This window comes from Rattus norvegicus, chromosome 5 (genome assembly GCF_036323735.1).
Source record: "Rattus norvegicus strain BN/NHsdMcwi chromosome 5, GRCr8, whole genome shotgun sequence".
NCBI classification, from domain to species: domain Eukaryota; kingdom Metazoa; phylum Chordata; class Mammalia; order Rodentia; family Muridae; genus Rattus; species Rattus norvegicus.
This window is the reverse complement of record NC_086023.1, coordinates 127,867,782-127,886,665: the sequence shown is the minus strand read 5'-3', so window position 1 is coordinate 127,886,665 and position 18,884 is coordinate 127,867,782. Positions and strand designations below refer to the sequence as shown.

General features: G+C 45.3%; 2 protein-coding genes across 5 annotated transcripts; both read right to left on the bottom strand.

The window, feature by feature from the left end:
- Nucleotides 1-1,565: 1,565 nt before the first annotated feature.
- Nucleotides 1,566-11,258, bottom strand: Czib (CXXC motif containing zinc binding protein). 3 transcript variants are annotated; one of them, NM_001034132.1, is made up of 8 exons: nucleotides 9,402-9,442; nucleotides 9,106-9,189; nucleotides 7,729-7,785; nucleotides 7,215-7,296; nucleotides 7,000-7,031; nucleotides 5,855-5,932; nucleotides 4,414-4,479; nucleotides 1,566-2,520 (listed from the first exon to the last, which is right to left on the bottom strand). In NM_001034132.1, the coding sequence occupies exons 1-8, from the start codon at nucleotides 9,405-9,407 to the stop codon at nucleotides 2,443-2,445; spliced, it is 483 nt and encodes a 160-aa protein (NP_001029304.1). In that variant the 5' UTR covers nucleotides 9,408-9,442; the 3' UTR covers nucleotides 1,566-2,442. The 3 variants fall into 3 exon arrangements, with proteins under 3 accessions (NP_001029304.1, XP_063143466.1, XP_008762089.1); XM_063287396.1 differs by having other exon boundaries at nucleotides 1,568-4,479; nucleotides 9,402-11,258; XM_008763867.3 differs by lacking the exons at nucleotides 9,106-9,189; nucleotides 9,402-9,442 and adding an exon at nucleotides 8,978-9,093 and having other exon boundaries at nucleotides 1,568-2,520.
- On the bottom strand, nucleotides 11,243-18,622 carry Magoh (mago homolog, exon junction complex subunit). Of its 2 annotated transcripts, none has more exons than NM_001100536.1 (5): nucleotides 18,422-18,580; nucleotides 16,365-16,423; nucleotides 14,570-14,680; nucleotides 13,511-13,593; nucleotides 11,243-11,484 (listed from the first exon to the last, which is right to left on the bottom strand). In NM_001100536.1, exons 1-5 carry the CDS (start codon nucleotides 18,507-18,509, stop codon nucleotides 11,385-11,387), a joined length of 441 nt encoding a protein of 146 aa, NP_001094006.1. In that variant the 5' UTR covers nucleotides 18,510-18,580; the 3' UTR covers nucleotides 11,243-11,384. The 2 variants fall into 2 exon arrangements, with proteins under 2 accessions (NP_001094006.1, XP_006238572.1); XM_006238510.5 differs by having other exon boundaries at nucleotides 11,276-11,484; nucleotides 16,320-16,423; nucleotides 18,422-18,622.
- Between the last annotated feature and the right edge of the window lie 262 nt (nucleotides 18,623-18,884).

Sequence of the window (18,884 nt, the reverse complement as noted above, 5' to 3'; positions counted from 1 at the left end):
TCACTTGCAACACCATCTGTCACAAGGCTAATACCACACTAGCTGAACTGCCACTTCTCTGTACGCTGTGGTATCTGTGAGTCACAGGAACTTCAGAACTGACTCAAGTTCTATTCGAACAGAAGTTGCGATTTCAATTAAATTTATAAAGTTTTTGAAAATGGGTGTCTGGTTGAACATTGTCTATCTATAATAACATAGGTTTTTCATGACTTTTAGTGAAACTTACTAGTATTCTCCAGTTATAGATTTCTTTGAGATTAAACCCTTGTTAGTTTGGGGAAGCAGGTATGTTTTCTCGCTGTTATATTTCTTTGTGGTCCTTGAATCTCCCATGTTCTGTAAGTGCTCTGTCCCTGAGAGACACCCCACCCTAGGCTGCTACTATAAAAGGCATCTTTTCTTGAAATTTTGCTTGTCAATTAATTGAAATGCCCTTGATTCCTCACAGACCTTAAATCTAACAGCACCTCTGAACTCTGCTGAACTTTCTTCGTTCTTTCCTCTTTTCATCTTTTTTTCTCTTATCACACTGATGGGACCCAGCAAAACAACAGAAGCAGTGATGGGGAGTCCTCAGCACCCCAACCTTTCCTCACTCATAAACACAGCACTGCTCTTGGCTTTCTCCTAAATCTTGGTCTGTCAAGGGCTTCTTTGTTGCTGTTTTGGTTAAATAGGTATTGAGTATTTCCTGTCTGCATAATCTATTTGACTTCTTGATGACTACTTCTTCAACCAGGAGAGATTTCATGAACTTAACACACACTGGCTGAAGAGTCTAGAAACAAGAAAAGCTACTTCCCAAGTCCAGAGCCACCGGCTTGCTGCTGGGGTAGACTGGCTTGGGCCTGGTGGGTGAGAGACAGCCTTGAGGAAGGCTCAGTCACAGAAGCAAGAAACAGGGCTGTTGCAGTAAATATTAGGGGTTTCTACTTCATCTTGGATCATTTAGTCCCCAAATAAAAGACACAAAGCCTTTACATTCTAATAAGCTTTAAATCATGAGAGCTGGGCAGATGTCAACCCCTCTATGCTGCTCAGCCACCCCAAGGTCTCACTTGCATGTTCTGCCTGGGTCACTCCTACTCCAGCAGGTGGGCCTCCTGGCTGTGCGCTCACGAACCACCTTCCCGTGGCACGCCCCTCCTCCTTCCTCTCCCTGGGTCTCTCTTTAGACACCCCCATGGGACTAGAAGACCCAGACCAAACTTCTCCAGGGGGCTTAGTATACACAACATGCTTGCCAGACTAGAAGGGAGGAAAAGCAGGCACCTTCCTACCTTTCTTAGATGTGGCCAGTTTGCCAACTCCGTTAGACCCTCTCAACCAGCCTGAGGACGGCAGGCCCTTTTCTACTCTCAGAAGTGGGAAACCATGGGCTACAGAGGAGATGGCTCAGCAGTTAAGAGCACACAATGCTCTTGCAGAAGACCCGAGTTGGTTCCTAGGATCCACAATGGGTGGGTCACAATAGCCTGTAACTCCAGCTCTAAGGGACATGACATCCTCTTTTGGTCCCCAAGGGTACCAGTACTTATGCTACACATAAATACACACAAGTATGCACAATTAAAAATACAATCTTTCTTTTCTCCAGTAGAGTACTGGAGAAATGTGTGTGGAAACAGTTTTTCCAAATGGTGGTTCCCCAAGTATGAAGGCACAGCATACTCATTGCCTGCACTCACAGCTCTGTCTGCTGTGTGGGGATCTTCGGTTCCACGAGACTCAGTGGACCATGATTGCGGTCTTCACTCCGAGAGCTGGCTGGAAGCAGAACAGGAGATAAGTTGGGACCAGGAAGAGGTGCTTCAGGGGACGCAGAGGCTGATCACAGGGAAGACTTTGATGTTGACTCTGACAGGAAGTACTCTATCACAGCAAGTGAACAGAGCCATTAGCCAGGGATTTTGTGACGTGGACAGAATGGGCCAGCGGTGGGCTGCTGGTCTCTGGAGTGGACTCTGGGTGTGAAATGAGCAGCTGACAGATACCTGGGTTCACTGGAGAACCATGTGCTCAGGAGTGTTTTAGTTTGGAGCTACTGGGTTCACAGCAGCACTCCATTGGCTTCTCTGCCTTTGTGCCACTGGCTCTCACGCCTTTGATCCTGTAGGCTGGCCTGCCTATTTCTTAAGAGCTGGAGAGACTTTATTTAAGCTGTGTGCAAACTGGATCCGGTACAGAGTAGGATTAGAAAGCAAAGGCCTCCGGAATTCATTCTTATCTGTGGAGAAGTACTGCTCAGACCACCTTCACATACCACTGCGGCACCAACAGGGGCTTTATTGGTGGGACTCAGAACTGTGGCTAGCCCTGGCATGCAGACTGTGAGGGCTTGGTACAGGTGCTGGGAAAGCAGAGCTAGAAGCCTCCATGGGAACTGCTGCTCAGGGAGCTCTGTCTCTGTTCTTATAGGCAGGTGTGCAGGCAGAGAGTTCAGCACTTCACAAACTGATGGGTGACTTCAAAGATCCCCACAGACTCCTGAGTCTTCTCATCATAGTCTGTCCAGTCCTGTGAAATAAGAAGGCAGCGTGTTAGCCTTTCAAGGCAGAACAGGACAATGTGGACAGTGGAGAACCAGTTCCAAAGCCCAATCTAGGCTCTGACTCAGCTAGTCATGAACGCAGGAGACCCTTAACAGAGCAGACAACCCAGGCCTAAACTCCATCTCTTGGTCTTATAACCAGGCAAGTCATGTCTTTCCCCAAACCTGAGCTCTGTCCTTTATTACAAAAGAAAAATAGGGGACTCGAGAGTGACTATTGAAAGAATGAAATGAAACATTCATTTTCTATTCACATGGAAACACACTTTGCACCACAGCTGGCACAAGGTGGGCACAGAATGCCACCTGCTGCTGTTCAAAGGAGCCAGAAAAACAGAAAGCTGGGGTTCTTCCCTCAGGGCTAGAGTGACAGGCCTGTCTATCTGCAGGGTTGAGTCAATACTACAGTGATCACGCAAACACTCCAGCTACTGCTCCTGTGAACAGGGATAGCTTCTCATGAGCATCTGGTCACACGATTTCCATCAACCAGTAACTACCTCCATTCTACTTGTTTAAGAGCAGCGTATTTACTGTGCAGCTCAGCCACCAGCACTGTAACTTGGGCCTGAATGAAGCTTATCTACTGTGCACTTTCTGTGTCAGGTGCATCTAGCCTTCCTGCATGCATAACCATGGGGCCGCCTGGCGGGGGCCATGCTGGAGGAGCTGTAGTCAGCAATGAAGCTATGGTCACCGGTTAGCAAAGCAGCCATGGCTGTACCTTGGAGAGGCAAAGCCACAGGGGGATTTTGCTCAGAGTGCCCTTTGCTGCTGCTGGGCCTTATTGTGCTTGATGCTATGGTGCTCTTCTTGTGTTTATGAGGGTGTGATTACTGTGTGGGAGATTCCACCCCTCTCTGGGCAGTTTACCTGTAGTGCGAAAGAGTGACGATCTTCCCAGGACAGTGCTGTGAACATGGATTAATGATTCAGTTGAACTTTCTGAGAATAGTTTAAAGATACGAGAGGCCAGGGCTTCTTATGAGATATATAGAAAGATAGCAATAAAACTAGCAAATACCTTTCTTCAGCTGCATGGAGATAGGAAATAAGAACAGGGAAACTTCAGGTACTGCTAGCCCACAAGGCTTGCCTGTGAGAGATAGGCCAATGATTGAAGAAAGCAATTATGTTCCTATAACTATGGTTAGTCGGAGTCTCCTGGCCATATGGCTTACAGAGGAGATTATCAGTTTTTGGACTGCACCTGAGAACACAGTTGTAAGAGGAAGATAAATGACCCTAGGAAGTGAGAGAAGGTGAGTAGATGGTTAGCTAGGCTAGCTCTGCAAGGCTCTGTAAACTAGAACAACAGGCGGCGGCCATACTGTAGCGGCACACGTCTGCCCACCAGTGCAAGAAAACTGGCTGAAATAGACTTTGGTTTGAGTTAAACTTTATTAATCAATAATAAAAAATACTGCTTTGGGGTAAAGATGTAATTCTGGGAGGAAAAGTAGTAGAAAGAATGTTTAACTGCGTGTGGGCTTCTGAGGAAATTTGTTTTTGAAATATGTGATTTAGGATTATTTCTGCGTAAAGACTTTTGTTCTGAGTAGTAAATAAGGGATAAGAGAAAAAAATAACATTAGAGAGAATAAGAGGAAATATGAGCTTGCTTCAACTATAACGTATCTGTGTGTCTTCTTATTGCCAACTTCACAGTTCCTCCTCAGAGCCCTGACCTACTGGAGCTGGAATCTGGCAGCTGCCCTTAAACGTTATACCTATGGCCATTTCACCAGCAGAATCACCAGCCAAAAGCACACAAATCTGGAGCTAGCTTGAAAGCCCTGTTTGCCAAAAAGAGAATTCCCACCAGGTACCACATAACGTCTTGCAGGATCCCGTCTCACCTTTTCTTGCAGATTGATGTCACTGAAGACTGTCCCTGACTCCACACCTTCAGCAGCAAACCCAGCCTGCAGGGACAGGACAGCAGGAGGGGGAAAGAAGGTGCCTGTGAGTACTTGCCCAGGGGCTGCTCTTCCTAGCAAAGCCTTCAAGATGAAAGGCAACTTTAGGATACACAACTGCTCCTGGAAAACTCGAGTCTCCAAGTTACTTGGCCCCGCCATGGTGTCTCTAAATTACAGCTCTGGCCCAGAAGACTGTCTTGGTTTCCTTTCTGTTGCTGTGATAAGCATCAGACCCAAAAGCAATGTGGGAGAGTAAGGGTTTACTTTCGTACAGCTATCATCCAGGGACCCCAGGCAGGAGCCTACAGACAGGCAGAGACCATCTGGGGGAGCTTCCTGGCCTCTCAGCTACTTTTCTTTCCCATCCTTTTCTCTTTTTTGAGACAGTCTCACTATGTAGCTCTGGTTGACCTGAAACTTACTATGGAAACCAGGCTGGTTTTGAGCTCAGAGATCCGCCTGCCTCTGTCCCTCAAGTACTGGGATTAAAAGCGTGTAACCATGTCCAGCCTCAGCTATTTTTCTTATATATCTCAGGCCCGCCTCAATTAGCAATTAGCAGTTCTTCATTTGAGGCCACCTACTCAGGTGATTCTAGTTTGTGTTAACAAAAACTAACCAAGTATAGAAGCAGGAGTGGTAAACTCTCCCATCAGGCCGTGTGTTGAAGGATCTGGGTATGCACCCAACTTTCCTCTCTGAACCTTAGTTTGTGGGGTGTTTGTTTGGTGAGTTAGGGTCTCTCTACATATCCCTGGCTATCCTGGAACTTGCTATGTAGACTGGGCTGTCTTTGAACTCACAGAAATCCACCTGCCTCAACCTCCAGTGCTGGGATTATAGGAGGGACACACTACGCCTGGCTCTGAACCTAGGATTTGTTTGTTTGAAACAGGGTCCCAGGTTGGCCTTGAACTTTCCGTGTGGCTGAAGATTTTTATTTGTGTTTTTGTTCATGGCATGGGGATGCCAATACCATATTTTCTATCTTACCCCCACAGACTTACTGTAAGGTAAAAATGTACAAACAAGGGATGAGCACTGACTGTGAGACTCAGACACAGACCTGGGTTCAAATTACAGTCCTCTAGTAGGACTCTGGTATGCTGCAGCCTCTGAATTCCCTTGTCTAAAAACTAGGATGAATCACTCCACAGGGTTATAGTAAGGATAACAGAAAGGTGATGGGCATGGAACACAGCACACAGTAGGCATTTAATAAGTGACAGTTACTATCCACAGACTTCCTGCTTTGTGGTGTAGCTCAGTGCTAGAACGCGGAAGGGAAAAGCAAGATGGAGTATTCCTATTTTAGTCTCTGTGAGAAGCAAAGTTCACTCACTTCATTCCCACCCCAGAGAGTCTTAAAAATACATACCTGGGGCTGGAAGTCAACTGGTTCAAGGCCCCGGCACTCAAACTCTACTATTGTCTTGAACTTCTCGTTGTCTTCTGCCTAGAGAGGAAGTGTACTGAGGAGGCAGGGCCTAATGGGCCCTCAGGAGACCCCCATGCCCTCTGTCTTTTTTACCATGTGGGCCCTTACTTCACCCGTGAGCCTAGAATAACAGAACAAGTTAGCCCTTAAAAAAGACAAAAAGCCTATGTAGGGTACTGCTCCCAGTAGGACCTTCTGTAGACACAGATTCTGCAGAAGAGTAAGGATCCTTGGGCTAGCCTTCCTGCATGTCAATAGAGCAGAGGAAACCCTACATATTTATTGTACTGAGAGCCAAGCATTGGCCCTAACACTATGTTCAATGAATGGTAAATGACCAAGACAAGAATGTTAAGCTACAAGGGCTCTAGACAATTCATATGGTCCCAGTAAGTACACCATGGCCTTTTGCTAACCATCCACCATGTCAGGCTGGTTCAGGGGTTGAGAGCACTGTCTCCTCTTCCAGAGGTCCTGAGTTCAATCCCTAGCAGTTGCTATAGATGGTGGCTCATCTGGTTCCCCCTTCTGGATTGCAAGCATACATGCAGGCAGAATGCTGTATACATAACAAATACATCTTTTAAAAGTGAGGGGAAAAATCCACCGTCTACCATACCGTGAGAAAGGCTGGGTGCATGGAGAGGGTATCTCTGGGAGGTGGGTAGCCAGGAAATCTATGCCTACTTCATCCATGGCTCAGACTACCATGCCCCGATTTTCATCCCATGTACAGTGTTTCAGGAAAACACTGCAGTGTCACTCAGTGGATGATGTATATATGGGGGACAAAAGGTACTGAGCAAATAACAACTGTGTTAAGTGCATGAGAGAGTAATAAAGAGGGGAGCATGGTGTCAAGTACCTGGACTCTCAGCATTCAGGGTGCTGAAACAGGAGCATGATGGTTTTAAGACAAGCCTGGGCTACCACTGAGGCCTAGTCTCAGGCAAAACAAAGAGTTAAGTACATGGGGCCATATCCAGTGGCGGGCCACTCTGATGCAGCTACCCTTGAACCCACACCTCCCAGCCATCGGGTCAGATTTAATCCCACCACTCCTGACACTACAGCAGGAAACTTACATTGTAAGACTTGATGGTGCTGCTCAGAATTTCTGAAATACAAAAGGAAAAGCTGATTTGAATCTATACCAAGATCCACTCGGGTGCCCAGACGTGGCCTGGGAAAAAGGGAGAGCTGCACAGGTTTTAGTACTTCACACCTAAGTCCACCCCCGGACAACACAAGCCTGCTTCCGGTCAGCCTGGAAGAGCCTGCTAGGCACTGCCTGACCTACCAATAGAGTTCTCCCGTGCACACAGCTTGCACTTCTGGACCATGGAGGCACTGCCTCGGCCTCCTTTCAGCGCCACACTGTCCTGACGAGAAGCAAACAGAATCTCTAGTCATGTAACAGTTAGACGAAAGGGTCCCAGAGAGCTCTCATCTCACCACCTCATCCAGTAGAACAGACTAAGACCACAGAAGTGAGTTTACTTGCTGACAAGTGACAAGAGGGTGAAGGAGAGCTCGGCAGTAGAGCATGCTCAGGTTGTGCAAAGCCTAGATTCAATCCCTGGTTGGGGCAGAACCCTAAGGAGTCTTCTCATGGTTGAGAAAAAAGGTCCTTCTTGATTTTGAACTCTGCCTCATATCCCAAAGATGCCTGTTGTTCCCCATTCGGGTCACATTGGTGCTCTTTCAAAATCATCCCCCCGACCCCCAAAATGGTCAAAGGAAAGAGAGATGAAGGCCAGTTTCCACAAATTTCTGCCCAGAAGCGTATGTGTGTATGTGGTAGGGACCATTACCATCAGCCGGATATATTGCCACTTCTCTGAAATCTCACCACAGTTGCCACATTTCATCTTGGGGAAGAAAAAGAGTATTAGGTGAGCAGGTGACTTGAAAGATACCATGGGAAGGATAAGCATATTGTAAAACAAGTTCATACCCTAATATCTCCTCTTAATTTATTTTAGATGAGATCTCACTACATAGCCCAAACTGATTTTGAACCTTAGATCTTCTTGCCTCTGCTTTCCAAGTATTGGGATTACAAATAAATGCCACTGTGCCTAATATATCCTATCTTCTAGGTAATTCTTACATCATCCTAAGGTCAGTGCCAAAGAGGACATGAGCAGATTTATCTCCAGGTAAGAACAAGTTGTTTCTGATGCTGTCACCCCCGCCTTCCTCTAGAATCTGTGCCATTTGGCTGGGGACACCAGGTTGTCACAGGCCCTAAGCAACTCTGCTGGTTAGGAGCTCTGTGCTTAGAGTCCTGAGTGCTGGGGTTCACAGTTCCTCATTCTGTACTGTTTATTTCTCCTTCATCATTCTGTGTTTCTTCAAGTGAAAGAAGTCCATTCTTCCAATGAGCACTGGAACTCCCTCTCTAAACACTTGGAAACAGGAGGCTGTGGGTGCAGTGGTAGAGCACTTGTCTAGTGTGGCCTGGTGTGTGTGTGTGTGTGTGTGTGTGTGTGTGTGTGTGTGTGTGTGTAAATAAAAGTCATCAGTTACGGCTTCCTGAAAGACAAGGCTTTGGTTGGGTATGTGAGTCACTGAGACAGACTAGAATAAAGCAGAATCTGCGACAATAAAGAGCCTCACACTGTTTGGACCTCTACAGACCATACGCACAAAGAACCTACCCAGTTTACTAGAACTGTGTGAAAACGAAGGGCAGCTAACGTTCACAAGAAGTAAAACGAGCAAATAAAACAAGGTGAGTTTATTCACCATATTAAGTAATCACAAGGTCCTTTCAAATAACATTTTGTTCAGTGTATGATTACAAACCAAGAGCTGGAAGGATTTCACATCAGGAGAGTGCTAGCATGCGGCCCCAAATTCAGATATAACTCCAGAACCAAAGAGGGATTAAAAACAGAAAACTCCACCATTCGAGGAGGCCAAACATCTGTAATCCTAGCAAGATCAGTTCAAAGTCATCCTTAAGGCCAGCCTAGATTAAATAAGGCTAATGTTTAATTGATAAAAAATAATTTGAATTCCATTCTGAAAAGCTCAGTTAGATGCCTGGTTAAGTACCTCAGACCCTAAAGAACAGAAAGGCTCCCAATTCAACACAGAGATCATGGATTGGCCCTGAGCTCTAAAATGCCCACCGCCTCCGGATGCTCCTCCCCTTCCCAGGAGAAATCCGTCTTCCGTCGTACCTTGAGGTACCACCGGAAGTCTTCGCCCACTGGCCGAAGGTTCGTGACGTTCTCCAGTGTGGCTTTGAGCTGAAGTGCGATTTTCTGAGAAGAGGGCGGGACAAGCTGAATGCATGACCTCGCTGCGTGCCACGCCCCACTCCGCCCCTCCCGGTTCAAGCCCGGCCTCCCAGGCCTCACTCCTTCCACTCCCTCCTGGTGTGAGCTCGCGACTCTGAGCTCCTCGCCACCTTCGCCCCATATCTCATTCAGCTACCGGGGCGGGGATGCCCCCATGGCAAATCGCCTCCTCTTACCCCCATAGCTGCTCGTCCACGTTATACTACTGCGACAGCTGCTTTCCGGCCCGTCGTAAAAGCTGGTGCCGCCGCGCAGCCTCAGTACGGGTGGGCGGGGAGCGGGGCGTTGGTGAGCGGTGTAGGCTGGCTTTTTCTGGCTGGTCCCTCCTTAACTTGCCAATCGGGGCTGCTCCTCTGTAGGTTCGCTGGAACCGTTGGAGTCGTTTATGCTAGAGATGGTTACTGATTCTCAATCTGTGCCATCATTAAGCAGGCAAGATAGTCAGGCTCGAAACGTCTGCCAAACCTCTCTAAGCCCTCGGTTCTCTATCAGACTTCTCACTACCCTATGGTCCTGAGGCTTCTCAGATTACATTGCAGCCTCCCAGGTTTGGGGTAGTCGCCCTCTAAACTGCCCACTGAATCGACACGATCTGATAACTCGACCTTTCCCACAGGGCTGCCCTGTGTCTAAGTCCTTCTCGTGGTACCTATGTCTGAACAGTTTTCCCCCACCTTAGAGTCATATACTTACTGACACTGCAGGAGCTGGGGGCACCAACATTCGATAACATGTCCCATTTTTCTCAAGACGGTTTCTCTGTGTAATAGCCCTGTGGGTGTCCTGGACTCGCTTTGTAGACCTGGCTGGCTTCGAACTCAGAGATCCATCTGCCTCTGCCTCTCAAGTGCTTGGCCCCCACTTTTATGGCCTAGTCTTTTTAAATTGTAGGTTTATTTTGACAGGTAGTATTTCTGTGTTCCAGAAGCATGCATGAAGCTCCCACTGAGGCTAGAAGAGGGCATCATAACTCTTTAACAGAGTGCTGTGAGCTACTCCATGAATGTTACGAATGAAACGGGGTCCTTTACTAGAGCAGCAAGTTTTCTTAACCTGACAGCCCCCCTCCCCGCCCCTCGGCCCCTTGCTCGATACCACCCAACTGTCCTTTACGTATCTCAGAAGTTTGGCATCCTGGCATGCCAGATACAAATGATAGCCCTAACTTGAGTATGAAACGTCTGAGGACGCTTGGGACCTTGTCTCAGACTAGAATGTCTCAAAAGCTATGTATTTAGGCTCCTTATGTCCCTTCAGTCAAATGAAACCTACCAAATCCCATTCCTTCTAGTGCAATCTAATCAGCTATTTTCGGAAAGCCATGAAATTTAAGTAATGGCAAGAGACAGTTCCTGCCAGTCTATCTGAAGAGTTCTCCACACTAGATAAAGGATATATGTAAAGAAGCCCAACCACAATACAATTTTCTGCCCAAAAGCTAACACTAATGCTAGCCTGGTGTTTTACTACTGAACTATAACTCCAGCAATGAATTATCTTGTGAATCTTCAGGGTTCCCATTGCCCTTGAACTGGGTGTGGTGGCACCTACCTATAATACCAACACTTGGGAGACTGATCCCAAGTTCAAAGTCATCCTGGGCAGCAAAGGGAGGGGAGACTTTGTTGAAACAAAATCCAGGTACCTTGTCCTGAGATACTGCTGAGATTCTTAATTCTCACTGTGTTGAAAAAATTATTTATGTGTGTATTGGCACACGCCGATGGCACAGCACAGGTATGGAAGTTCTGAGCTCTTGCCTTCCACCTTGTTAAGGCAGGGTGGTCCAGGCTGGCCCACATAGGTCCCAGGGATGTGGATGGTGGTCAGGTTTATGCAGATAGAGCTTTTTACTACCAGAACCATCTCCTTGGCCCTCACTGTATTTTTAAACCCTTCCCCATTATTTCCTGTAAAATGGTAGTTTTTAGACAGTTGCTTAGGGTTTTTTCTTTCCTTTGTCAAGTCTCCCTCAGAATGTTTGTATTTATATATTGAGAATTCACACATTCAGGTGTTTAGAAAAATGACAAAAAAAGATGTTACCACATTTATTAAAGACCATCATTTATTGTTTATAAAAATTGCCCCAATATACAGAAAATTCCTAATTCCGGTAACTAAAAACTCCCACCCGCCTTGTGTCCACAATATCCAATCTAGATTGGCTTGATCTTGAAGTGTAATCCAATAAGGCTGAAGACTAAACACTTCAGGTCCTGGACAAGATAATAAAACACTCGCAAGCCTTCTGGATCCCTGGGATACAAAGAAAAGGAAACTGTTTAAGAGCAGAGAAAAATTGGCAAATGCAAAAAATGAATAACCCTATTACTATAAAAACGCTGACGAGGCAGCACATGTCCACTAAGACGATAACTTATTAAAATGGAGTATTATGAAGCCATTTAAGCAATGCTTTTATTGTGAAAAATACATAAGGGGGAAACCTGTGATTTCTAAAACTGTATATAGAAGTGGAAATTCAGGTCAGTCAGTGATGGAGAAATGCAAGGCTCTAACCATGTTCAATTCCCAGCAACACAAACCAAAACAAAAAGTCACACCTCCACCCCAGCACAGCGTGAGGGGCTTAAAATCTGTTCTTTTTGAGGTTGGGTCTTATTAAGACTCCAGAGCCAGATGCTGGGGTGAAAGCCTCTTAGCTCAGAGGGGCAGAGAAAGCACCCAGCTGACCTTCCTCATCAGCCAATGTCCCAGAAGCCATTTCCTAAAACATTCTTTCAAACTGAATGCCTCTTGCTTTTACTTCCTGTGTCTATCTGCCCTCCTGACTCCATTACTCTCTATGGCTTTTTCCTATGTTCATTCTCTGTCAATATTCACTCCCCCTTTTGGCCTATGGTTGACTTAATTTAATCCTGTTTACAATATCCAAGCAGAAAGCTCTTGGATTAAAGGTGTATGCTAAAATTGAGCCACACCACAATTAAAGGCAGGGTTTTTCAAAGTAAATAACACAATCTCGGGGTTCACAGGGTGACCAGATATTCCTGTGCCATACTTCCCAAGTACTTGAGATTTCAAGCATGCATCACTATGCCTCAGCTTTTGATGTTTTCTTTTCTTTTTTTAAACATTTTTATTTATTTATTATGTATACATCATACAGCTTTCTGCCTGCATGTATGCAACTACAGGCCAGAAGAGGGCACCAGACCTGATTATAGGTGGTTGTGAGCCACCATGTGGTTGCTGGGAATTGAACTCAGGACCTCTGGAAGAGCAGACAGTGCTCTTAACCTCTGAGCCATCTCTCCAGCCCTTGATGTTTTCTAAAACTAAGAAATTACATGTGAAGATGTTAGGTGGAGCTGGGCAGGGACGGCACACATGCTGTTCAAAGTTCAAGGCCAGCCTGACCCATATGGCTGAGTTCTTGGGCAGTCATACTAGATAATAAGATCCTTTCTGAAACAAAACCATGTTATCACTGGTTGTCTATTAAGGGCATGAAAGATCGTTCCCTTTCTCTTTTCTGTATTTCCTGTATTTCTGACAATGACCATCTACTGCTCTCAGAATAGAAGAAAAAAATTTAAAGTAGTAAGCAGGGCTGACAAGTATGTCCAGGAAGCAGAGAACTGCAAAATTCTAAGGGTTCTTTCTAGCAAACAGAGTCACATCCTGGTGTTAGAATTCAAATTTCACCAAGACTAGGATGGGCTAGTCTGAACAGTCAACCCTGAGAAAGCTGTTCCCACAGTGAGCAGCAGTGCATGGCCTCATTTCATGTCCTCTTCTGGTTGTCACTGCCCATTCCTCCACGTCACCAAGAAGCAGTAACTGCAAGAACCTCCACAGTAAAAGAAGGAACTCCTGAGAACACAATGACCTGAATCTGTAAGCGCTGCATTTGTGGCTCAGCCATAAGTGGATGCAGGTAAGCTCATGAGGTTTCCACTGTCACATGCATGTTCAGATGTCTTGTCCTGTCATCATTTCCTAAGCCATACACTGTAACAGCTATTTACACAGAATTTGGCCTTACAACGATGACTTAAAGCACATGGGAAGTACACAGACTCTGTGCAAACAGGACGCTATTTTATATAAGGAAATTAAAGATTCTAGTACCAAGATTCCTGAAACCAACCCCTCCATGACACTGAGCCATTGTAACCCGGAGCTCCCTATGAATGAAGATCGCACCGCCCACCTCGGTGTTGTCTGCACCACATCTTTGTATGATGACCCCGTGTGGTTGATACTTTTCAATCTCCAACAACAGACACAACTGATTATAAACATCATATATGCTTACTTGGACTGGTTGACATCAATAAGGGAACCAATTTTTGATGTTGTAAAAGAAATGTGCTCATCTCCAATGACAATTTCGAGTTCCTAAAAATAAAAACAAAGACCAGAGTTTAGATGAGCCCTTGTCCTGTGTGCTTGATAAATGAATACTGTCTGACTTTGATATATGTGTGTGTGTATGTGTGTGTGTGTGTGTGTGTGTGTGTGTGTGAATGAATATATATATTCATTCTAAGTATCCTCATCCAGTCTGTGGCTTGCTTCAACTTTATTTTGATGCCTTTTATCAAACAACCTTTAAGGTTTTTTATTTGTTGAGACATGATTTCTCTGTATAGCCCTGGGTACCTGGAACTTGCTCTACACACCTGGCTGGCCTTAAACTGATACGATCTGCCTGCCCCTTCCTCCTGAGTGCTGGGATTAAAGACATGCGCCACCACAGCCTAGCTAAGTTTTAACTTTAATGAAACCAGATTTATAAATCTTTTCCTTTGGAAAAAAAAAGTTGTTTTGGTTTGCTTTTCTTTTTCTTTTTCTTTTTTTTTTTTTTTTGGATGGGTCTTACTATATAACTTTGGTTGGCCTAGAACTTGCTATGTAGATCCAGGGTGGCCTAGAATCCAGAGATCCCCCTGCCTCTGGTTCCCAAGTGCTGAGATTAGATGCATATGGCACCATGCCCAGAACAATTTTAGATTTTGAAAGTGACCCATGCACCTGGGCTTTAGGATAGAAACATGGGCTATACAAGACAGGAGAAACACAGAAAACAGAAGTATGAAGCAGAAGGGTTAAGTAGCACTCAAGGCAGAATTACATTTTATTTTTTAGTTATCAAAATGGTAATATTGGACTGGAAAGCTGGCTCAGTGGTTAAGAACATTGATTACCCTTCCAGAGGACCTGAGTTCCATCCCCAGCACCAACATGGAATTAATGATTCCCCTAGAACAGGGTATTCCTAGTCAGGTAGGGCTCCCTCCTCCCTATATCCCATAGAGCAGTAGAACTCCTCTTCTTTGTAAGAAGTACAAAGTGCAGTCAATAAAGCACTCACCTGCCGGCCCACTCGATCAGGAGGGGGCCACAGAGCGTCATCTTCTTTGGTGATCTCACTGTCGTCAATAATCCTCTTTAATTCTTCCATCACACTCTTATGTACATAAGCCTGCAATTGAGTTAAAATGTATGAGCCTATGTCCCTCACCGCACACCAGACCTGACACTGTAGTGTCACTAGTGTCTGTGTCTATCTCTCTCCTGGTTTGAGAGGTCACCTCATGGCCACACACATTCCCACTACTGCTGTGATGTTTGGATTCTTGAACCTCCAGAATGATGGCCTAAAAAAATCTCTTCTTTGTTTGAGAGTCTCATTTAGTCCCGCTGGCTTCCAATTTGCTATGAACTTTAATTGATTAACTGATTAATTAATTTTTAAAGTTTTTTTCCAGACAGTTTCTCTGTGTAGACCTGAAACTTGCTCTGTAGATCAGGCTGGCCTTGAACTCAGATTCGCCTCTTTCTGCCTCCAAGTGCTGGGATTAAAGTGGCGTACCACCACCACTACCACCACCACCACCACCACCACCACCACCACCACCTCCACCTCCACCACCTCCACCTCCTCCACCTCCTCCACCTCCTCCACCACCACCACCACCACCACCACCACCACCACCACCACCACCACCACCACCACCACCACCACTACCACCGTGTCTAATTGAATTACTACAAAGTCCTGGGATTGTCAATAATTCTTGTCAATAATTCTGCAATAGCCTCTGTCAGATATATTGTTACAGTGGTAACAGACAACTAAATCACCCTTTAAAGGTATGGTTTTATGCAGCTGAGACTGGCCTTGAACTCTTGATGACCATCTTGCTTTCACCTCCACAGTGCTGATATTACAGACATGACAACCACAACCTGTTTCTGTGAAGCTAAGGATGAAACCCAGGGCCTCATGAAGACAAGCACTCTATCAGCTCAGCCCCATCCTAGTCATTCTTAGATAGTACGCTTTGGAGGAGCACTAGGTCATGCAAAACACAGAAAAAGATATGATGCTGACATGGCACAAAATTAACTGCTAAATAGTATGAAGACATACTGACTGTCATTTTCAAGTGTAAGAGTGGCTAAAAGAAAACGGTTCTGATGAAGCCTTAGTGATATGGTAGAAATCCCAGCAGAATGGAGCACAAACGAACTTTACTGAGATATGGATATGCCCAAATTCCTATCATTATCTCTTACAAGACAGATAAGAGTAACTATGAACAAGCCTCAGATTTAATATCTAGGTTATCATCTTCCTATATGAGAATACAGCACAATACTTAGTCACATGGGCTTTTATAATCACGATTAAAGAATATACATATATGTAAACTTCCTAGTGTCACACAAGGCATCAGCCTGCACTTAAAAGACTTTCCCGATCTCTTTCCTCTTCAGAAGCAAATCCAATGCTCTCGTCATAGTCTATGTACTAGGAACTATATTTAACAATGTAAATATATTTAATTCTATGACAGCCCTTGGGAGAGGAAGGTTTTCTTATCCTTTGTTTTACAGAGACCAAGTTCAGCCAGAGAACTTGTCTGAGATCACATGGTCAGGAAGGGGCATAACAAGGGTACAAATCAAGATACACAGATTTCAAACAGTTACTAGCTATTCTCAGCTATTGATTCAGCGAGGAGGGAAAAGAGCGAATTAGAGACCTGAGAAATAATCTACCTGTTTACACTCCCCACACTACATCTTCCATTACCATCACTAGAGAGAGCACAAACCATGTGAAACAGAAGGCTGACTCGAAGGGAAGGGAAGGTCTGTACCTCTTTCCTGATCATGACATCATTTTTGTAATTGCTGTTGTTGGCATATCGCAATTTACCTTTGGGAGAAAAAAAAAATGAATGCAATGTATTAGAAAACATGAACATAGCAGCATTACCCTCCTAAGAATATCAGCTTTGCCTAAATTATATCCAACCCATTTCCCAGCTCTGATATCAGTCTTTCTGGTATTTCATGTTCAACCACTGAGCACCAGAAGACCGACCTGTGCATGAACTAGAGTCCTGGCAGAGGTATGGTGATGTAGCAAACGAACACATTCTCAACTCTGGCAAACAGCTTCTGCAGGTTAGCATACCCAGCTGTAAACGGGAATTTTAATTGCTATCTTACCTACAGAGAATCATGCTGATGTTCATTCAATTGGGTTGTGAAAGTACTTTGAAAACTACAGAAACTGCATATGCATGCAAGCAAGCAAGCAGGCAGACATGCAGACATGCACATGGTCACTGATCTATCTCTGCATTTTTTTTTAAATCTATTTATTTTTTTGTATATGAGTACACTGTAGCTGTCTTCAGACACACCAGAAGAGGGCATTGGATCCCATTACTGATGGTTGTGAGCCACCATGTGGTTGCTAGGAATTGAACTCAGGACCTCTGGAAGAGCAGTCGGTGTTCTTAACCACTGAGCCATCTCTCCAGCCCCTATCTCTGCATTTTTAAATTGAGCACATTCAGTTCATAAGGCCCTTTGCCTATGTGTACAGCCAAAAGACTACCTTGGGCATACCTTGAAGATGAAGATTTAAAAGAAAGAGAGAGAGAAGGAGGGGGGGAGGGAGGGAGAGAAGAAAGGGAAAAGAAAAGGAGGGAGGGGCATGGTGACACACACCTTTAATTCCAGCAGGCAGAGGTAAGTGAATCTCTTTGAGTTTGAGGCTAGTCTGGTCTGCACTGCAATTTTGGAACAGACAGGGCTACCCAGTAAGAATCTTTCTCAAAATCAAAACAATAAAACAGCCCAGTGTATTAGGTGTTGTGGTAGAAAGAAACAAGAGTAAGCTTTGGAAAGAACCACCTAATGTAGGCTGAAGTTCATACATAAAGTTACTTTGAGTGAGTGGGCGGGCTATGGGATGTACAGTAAAATGTAGGGACAGGTTAAGGGACCAAGAAAAGACAAGACAGTGTTTTGGACAGAAGTCACAGTGAAGAGACTACAAACTAAATAAAAAGTGCTTGGGATGCTGCAGGCATAAACAAAGATTGGATTCTGAGCGTGGAAAGATTATTGTAGGGCTGGGGCTGGAAGGGCAGGCAGGAACTCAATCTTGGCTGTATGCCAAGGTAGGGGTTTGAATTTTGTCAGGAAGACAGAGGACAGCTATTGAAAGAATCAGAGAACTAGAGTAATGTAATTACTTAGGCCTGCTGCTACATTTTCTTGTCCAGGATACTTTTTAAAGAACGAACCAGTCTCTTAAAGTTTTCAACTGTTTCCTGTTGCCCCTATTCATGCCTTACAAACACCTGTACAGTGAGGCTCCCGCCTAACATCTAATACTGTCCTCCAGTCACCCCAATGACCACCTGAAATATGTCTGGTTCTTTGCGGTCCTATAATCTTGACACTTGCTACTCCTATAGATGCTTTTTTTCTTCCTGAACTTCAAAAATTGATCCATTTTCAATTACGGCTTAATTCAAATACCGGCTCTTCAGAGTTCTCTCTAAAAGCGACCTTATTTTCTGATCACTCCTCACTACAAGAGATCACTGTTTGTGGTTTCTTCACGAGAGGGGAACATTTATTTTCGTTGCTCTGTCCCCAGACTGGAAAACAGCCCAATCTAAGATGGGCACTCGATCTTTGTTGAAATGTAAGCAATCTGGCTTTTTAAAAATCTACTAAGACGCTCCAGCGGATGAACAGAAAGAATCAATGAAGCCGACAAAGGAATGCGCCTTTCACAACCCAACAGCACCACGGGTCTGAGTCCCTTGCTTCGCTACATTCCGGAGCCCGCCTTCTCCTCCGCCCTCCCCGGGTCCGGTCCCATTCCCCGCAGGCAGGAGGCCGCTCTTACCGTCAGGTCGGAATTCAAACTCCAGGAACTCATGACCAAACTTGCCTTTGTGACCCACGTAGTAACGTAGGTAAAAGTCACTCTCCATGCTTCGCAAGGGACAAGCAAGACCGAACTTTAGGAACAGATGACACTAGCACTGTCTGCGGTCTGAGTCCCACACCGGCGTAATGGTGGCGCGCGGAAATGACGTCCGCCACCGCGACACTAGGAATTTTATTTCACTCTCCGGAGGCGGGAACGAATTTGCCACGCCCCCTAGCCTTGAAGCAAGATAAAGACCACGCCCCCTTCGCGGGACGTCAAGAATTCTGGAAGGTCTTGGCATCTGAGAACTGCATCCGGAGAGAGCTTCACCTGGGTTTCAGCCCCAACACAGAGTGCTGGAGTCCAGTCAGGCTCAACCTCAATTTAAAGAGACAAGTGAGTCGAACGAGGCTATTCACACTCTGAACCTGGATGA

Excerpts from the sequence above, each read along its gene's own strand:
- Czib (XM_063287396.1), bottom strand. Across the intron at positions 7,032-7,214 it reads TGCACGGGAGAACTCTATTG|AAATTCTGAGCAGCACCATC; the intron begins GTAGGTCAGGCA and ends TTTGTATTTCAG. Across the intron at positions 4,480-5,854 it reads CAGTTGACTTCCAGCCCCAG|GCTGGGTTTGCTGCTGAAGG; the intron begins GTATGTATTTTT and ends CTGTCCCTGCAG.
- Magoh (XM_006238510.5), bottom strand. The coding sequence starts at position 18,509 with ATGGAGAGTGACTTTTACCTACGTTACTACGTGGGTCACAAAGGCAAG. Across the intron at positions 16,424-18,421 it reads GTTTGAATTCCGACCTGACG|GTAAATTGCGATATGCCAAC; the intron begins GTAAGAGCGGCC and ends TTTCTCCCAAAG. Across the intron at positions 11,485-13,510 it reads ATTGATGTCAACCAGTCCAA|GGATCCAGAAGGCTTGCGAG; the intron begins GTAAGCATATAT and ends TTTGTATCCCAG.